Source organism: Vulpes vulpes, chromosome 14 (genome assembly GCF_048418805.1).
Source record: "Vulpes vulpes isolate BD-2025 chromosome 14, VulVul3, whole genome shotgun sequence".
NCBI classification, from domain to species: Eukaryota; Metazoa; Chordata; class Mammalia; order Carnivora; family Canidae; genus Vulpes; species Vulpes vulpes.
The window spans coordinates 56735259-56741258 of record NC_132793.1 but is presented as its reverse complement, the minus strand read 5'-3'; the positions used below and the strand labels follow the sequence as shown (position 1 = coordinate 56741258).

The 6000-nt window shown below is 31.3% G+C and overlaps 1 protein-coding gene across 1 annotated transcript in view; it reads right to left on the bottom strand.

The window, feature by feature from the left end:
- Positions 1–522: 522 nt before the first annotated feature.
- SLCO4C1 (solute carrier organic anion transporter family member 4C1) overlaps positions 523–6000 on the bottom strand; it is a 78320-nt gene continuing 72842 nt past the window's right edge. Inside the window, exon 13 of the mRNA XM_072736686.1 lies at positions 523–2775. Coding sequence (XP_072592787.1) covers positions 2615–2775 — 161 coding nt within the window. The 3' untranslated portion in view covers positions 523–2614. The remainder of the gene's footprint in view (positions 2776–6000) is intronic.

Sequence of the window (6000 nt, the reverse complement as noted above, 5' to 3'; positions counted from 1 at the left end):
TTTTGGTCCAATTTACCCATGCAGTTTTTAAAAACAGATTGTCTTTTATTTATTTCTGGTCACTTACATATAATGTGTAAGTTAATGTTTATTGCTTTGGGTACAAAAAACAGCTGAAGAAGCTTAAAATATGTTGTACTGGGGGTAAGGGGCATTGCCTCTAAAATTAATGTACAAACTGATTTCCTTAAAAATATTGTCATAAGTGTTTTGACAACCCGAGGACTTAAATATAACCTTTCCAAAACATATTACTTTCACAGTATCATATTTTTGACAACCAACTATCTATAACTGTATCCTACTCCTATAAATCTTGTCTATCCTTCAGTCATACATGAAAACTATTGTATGGAACAATTTTAGTATATATTTCATAGTGAAGGTGGTTTATATTGAATTAAACACATATGTTGAGATACCAGAAATCACTGAATTAAATTACATTCACCAAGTTCAAAAGTACACTGATTTTCCCTTTCCCAACCACCAAGTGTGTGTGTATTCATAAACAGATACAAATCCTATTGAAAATCTGTGCCATTTAATAAGGTTAAATATTTAACAATCTAGTACAAATATTCTCATTTTTAAAAAGATACACATATGCATTTTATACAATTGTTTTAATTAAATACTAAAGGACAATAGAGCTAAAATTGTCCTTATATTTTTCAATTTACAGAGTTAAATCAATTGTATACAGTTCTTTCCATGTATAAGAATTTTACATTTGTATGTCCTACAATTAAGAAAATCTAAATCTTAAAAATAAGTTTTAAGACATATATCCAATTATGTACAAAAATCACTGGTCAATTTATAGATTCAAGCTTACTTTAAAAATCAAATAAATCGTGAAAAAATATACTATGAAAAATTTTGTTCTTAAAGTAGGATATCAATACATATAACCTAGCTGATCCAAAAGTATAAATAATGTTTATAAATTATAGTAGTGTCTACACTGCCCTGTCATGAAAGGAGGTATTCTTTGTAAATATGTATGAGTCTGACTTCCTTCAAGTGTTGAAATTATTTTCACTTTACCTATTTTCATTAAGTTTGTAAAAATGTATCATCTTATAAAATTGAGTACACTGACTACAATGAAACTCTTCATAACTAAAAAACATTATGAAATGAATGCCAATTATTAAGCAACTTGCTCATTAAACTATTTGTATATATAGGGTGATTTTTTTTTCTTCCCTCTAAATTAAATATGAACTTAACACTTCCCTTATTCAGTAAAATTCTTGACCAAGTAGAAGCTTTTTGTTGTTGTTCACTGATCTATTTCTTCCACATTCTGAGTCAACAACATTGGCTTAAATCTGAGCTAAAGAAATGGGAGTGTTATGTTATCCGATATGAGAAATACTTTATCTTTCAAATAAATGGATCAATTAAAGAGTTTCGTAACACTAATACATGCCTACCATGAGCAAAGCACTCTTTTAGATACTATTAATAACATACTAGGTGGCAAATTTTTAAGATGAGAAAAACTAAATTACTGAGTATATAAACACTGATCAACAGTTCATTAAGAAATCTTTCAAAGAAAACCAATAAAATGCACCTAAGCCATTAAAAAAAAATCTTTTCATATGTAACTGGCACTTAACTGAATCTGGTACTTTGTCCTGGAGGACGTATAATTGAATAATACTGTCTTGGAATCATGAAAAGAAAGTGTTAAAAATAAGCAAGATCAGCAAATTACCTGCTGGAATTCTTGAGTAAAGTGAAAATAGGCATATACAATGCTATTTCTGAATTCACTATAGATTGGGACACAAAGAAGATGATTAGGGATCCCTGGGTGGCGCAGCGGTTTGGCGCCTGCCTTTGGCCCAGGGCGCGATCCTGGAGACCCAGGATCAAATCCCATGTCAGGCTCCCGGTGCATGGAGCCTGCTTCGCCCTTTGCCTATGTCTCTGCCTCTCTCTCTCTCTCTGTATGACTATCATAAATAAAAATTAAAAAAAAAAAAAATCCAGATGAATACATTAAAAAAAAAAAAAAAGAAGATGATTATATTTTAGTCGTTCTGTAAACCTTTGTAATAAAGGACAGACTAAGTGTATATAAATTTAAAAACAAAATGTCTAGTTTTAAAGTCATGAGTTTTCAGTAATAGTTCTCAAAAATCATCACGTAAATTTAATTAGTTTACATTTTTATACCATATATTTTCTAAATAAGCTCAAACTACTGGCAATGATAAGTAAAATAAAACAAGTTGCAAGAAGAATAGAAATATGATTATTTTTAAAATGTAAACTTTTAACTAATAATTGGCTTTTTTTCTAACTTAGTTTATTAGTTTGTTATTTCATACTTGGACAATGGGAAACGTGTGTGTATGTGTGCACATGCATGAATGCGTGTGTATTCTGAGGTTTTTGGTGGGCTCTGAAGGCACAAGTCTGTTTCTTACATTAAAACAAAACAAGTCCATAAATGTACAGAAAACACATTTAATTATAAAATGCCAACTTTTAAAATATGATTGTCCATATTGGGTAGATAATGCTGCAACGGCAATGTGCACTCTTGGAAATGATGGCCAATTTTCCAGCTGTAAAACAGTCTCCTTTTTCTATTTCATCCTTCATTTCCTGCATTGTTGAGATCACATTCTACTGAAACAGTACTCACAACTGTATTCTGATTTTGAAATGATACATCTGTGTCTAATGGTGGAGGCTTATACAAAAAGACTGCAAACCCATTGAAGAAAATGGTGATAGTTTTACAAGTAACACCTAAATATAAAAACAAAAATTAATCATGCATTTAGGCCTTTAAGTATCACAAAAATTAATTCTGAGAAATTCTTCGCAGAAACCCACTTTAAAGAGCAGTAGTAGATAGGCATTATAGATCTATGTTTTAAATTTTTAAAATTTTAGAAAGGTGGTATTCTTCAGTAAAACATTTCTATACAACACAATGAAGCAGGCTTTAATTTTCTTCCCAAACATTAAAAATGTACAATAATTACTCTTTTCTTGGTTATGATTGTACATTCTAATAAAGTAAGTATTGCATACAATTAAATAAATCTATGTTCCACTTCTAATTTTATTAACACATCATATGTATAAAAGTTGTAAGAAATGAAGTCAATGACAAAATAAAATAGCTTATAATATCCTTGAACCTAAAAAATGAGTTGTGGAATGATCAAGTCCGTGATGGAAAATAATTCTAAAAATAAAAAGGCTTTGAGGTTCTTAGGAGAAAGCCTCCACAAAATGTATCACATTGAATACTCAACCAAATTTAAATATTGACTAAAAATATGAACCAATGAGATTCACTTCACAAGCTTTGTTTTCAAAGGACTGTGATTTTGAGCTTGGCTTTATGAAAAGAAACTATTTCTGGCCAGAGTATAAGCATTTAAGTGACAGCTGAATAAACTAAATGGCCTTGCAGTATAGTTTCTGCAGTACCTAATTTGTGTTACCATTAGTATTTTACTCAAAATGTGTATTTGAAAAAACAGGAATTCTCATTGAACTAAGCATCTATACATTTACAGGAAAATTAATTACATAGGTACTATCATGACAATGTTTTTAGAAAATTTAAAGGCATATATGATTTAGGGGAAAAAATCTCACATTCATCACAGAGTAGGAAAAGGAACAATTCATTATCTCTATCTTTTGGTCAAAAAGTATACACAAAACCAATTAAATAATTTTTAAATGCAAAAACACAGTAAATAAAGAGTGTTTCATAAGTAAAAGCATTGGAAAGATTAATTTTGCCTATTCTAGTCAATTTTTTCCCTCCAATTATATTTTTGGATTAACATATTTATTTCTTCAGTGGGTATTTCATTATTCTATCATCAAAAATTCCGACATCATTCTCTGGGTTGAAACACATTAAGATTAATAAGCTATCTTGATACATATGCCAAAATACAATCATAATCACGATGAAAATCACACATTATGTAATAATACATACATGTATGTTTGTGTGTATGTTTATTTAGAACATGTTTTTTTCTTGAATTATAATTGGTGTATAATTTATATTAGTTTCAGATGTACAAGAGTATTTTGATATTTTTAAACATTATGAAATGATCACCATAATAGGTCTAGTGACTACCTGTCTCCATTCAAAGTCCTTACAATATTACCATTTTTCATCTAAATTTTATCTTATTTTTTTAAAGAGGGAGCATGGGGGTGGGACTGAGAGAGAGGGAGAGAGAGAAACTTCAGCAAGTTTCAGGATCAGTGCAGAGCCCAACAGGGGGTTCGATTTCATAACCTTGAGATCATGACTTGAGCCAAAATCAAGAGTTAGATGCTTAACTGATGGAGGCGCCCCTACAATTTTACTAACTATACATCTTATGCTATAGGTTACATCATGTGACCTATTTTATGACTGGAAATTTGCACCTTTTGTTCCTTTTCATCTATTTTGCCCATCGGCTCAATCATGCCCCTCTGTCAACCACCAGGTTGTTCTCTGTATCCATCAGTCTGTTTTGTTTTGTTTCATTTCTTTGGCTTTTTAAAATTCCATTTATAAATGAAATCATATATGACTTATCTTTCTCTACTTGCCTTATGTCACTTAGCATAATACCATCTAGGTCCATTTATGGAATCACAAATAGTAAGATTTCATTCTTTTTATTGCCGAGTAATGTTCCACTGTATATATAAACCACATTTTCTTTATCCATCCATCTACCAGTGGACACTTAGATTACTTTCAGATATTATTATAAAAAATGCAGCAGTGAACACAGGGGTACATACAGGTGTTTTTGTTTTTATCAGATAAATTCCCAGAAACATCCAGATGTAGAATTACTAGATCATATGGTAGTTCTATTTTTAATTTTCTGAGGAACCTCCACACTGTTTTCCATTCCTATAGACAGTGCATGAGAAAGATCCTTTTCCTCCAAATCTTTGCCAATACTCATTTGTTCTTTTTGATAATAGTCATTCTGACTGGTGTGAGGTGGCACCTCATTGTGGTTTTGATTTGCATCTCCCTGATGATGAGGGGTGGGAAGCATCTTTTCATGTGACTGTTGGCCCTCTGGAGGTCTTCTTAGGAAAAATGTCTATCCGATCCTCTGCCCAACTTTTAATCAGGTTGTTCACTTTTGTTGTTGTTATTGAGTTGTGTAAGTTCTTAATAGAGTGTGGATATTAACCCTTTATTGGCCATCTCATTTCCAAGTTTGCCTTTTCATTTGTTGATGATTTCCTTCACTGTACAAAAAAGCTTTTTAGTTTGATGTGGACCCTTTGTCTATTTTTGATTTGGTTTCCCTTGCCTGAAGAGACATATCCAAAGAAATATTGTTAAGGTCACTGTCAAAGAGCTTACTGTCTATGTTTTCTTCTAGGAGTTTTATGGTTTCAGGTCTTGCAGTTAAGTTTTTAACATATGTCAAGTTTATTGTTGTGTACAGTGTAAGAAAGTGGTCCAATTTCATTCTTTTGCATGTAGCTGCCCAGTTTTCCCAGCACCCCATTTATTGAAGAGACTGTCTTTGCTCCATTGAATGTTCTTGCCTCCTTTATTGTGGATTAACTGAGCATATAAATGTGGGTTTACTACTGGGCTCTCTTTGGTGCAATTGTAAAAGGAATTGTCTTAATCTCTCTTTCTCATATTGTGCTGTTAGTATAGAGAAATGCAAACATTTCTGCATATTAATTTTGTATCCTGCAACCTTACTGAATTAATTTATTAGTTGCAACAATTTTTTTGGTGGATTTCCAACATTATGTTGAATAAAAGTAGCGAGAGGGAACATCCCTGTCATGTTCCTACTCTTGGAAGAAAAGCTTTTAGATTTTTACTGTTGAGTATTATGTTAGCTATAGGTTTGTCATATATGGTCTTTATTATGTGAGGTATATTCCCTCTATACCTACTTCAGTAAGAGTTTTTATTACAAATGGATGTTGACTTTTTAACAATGTTTTTCCTTC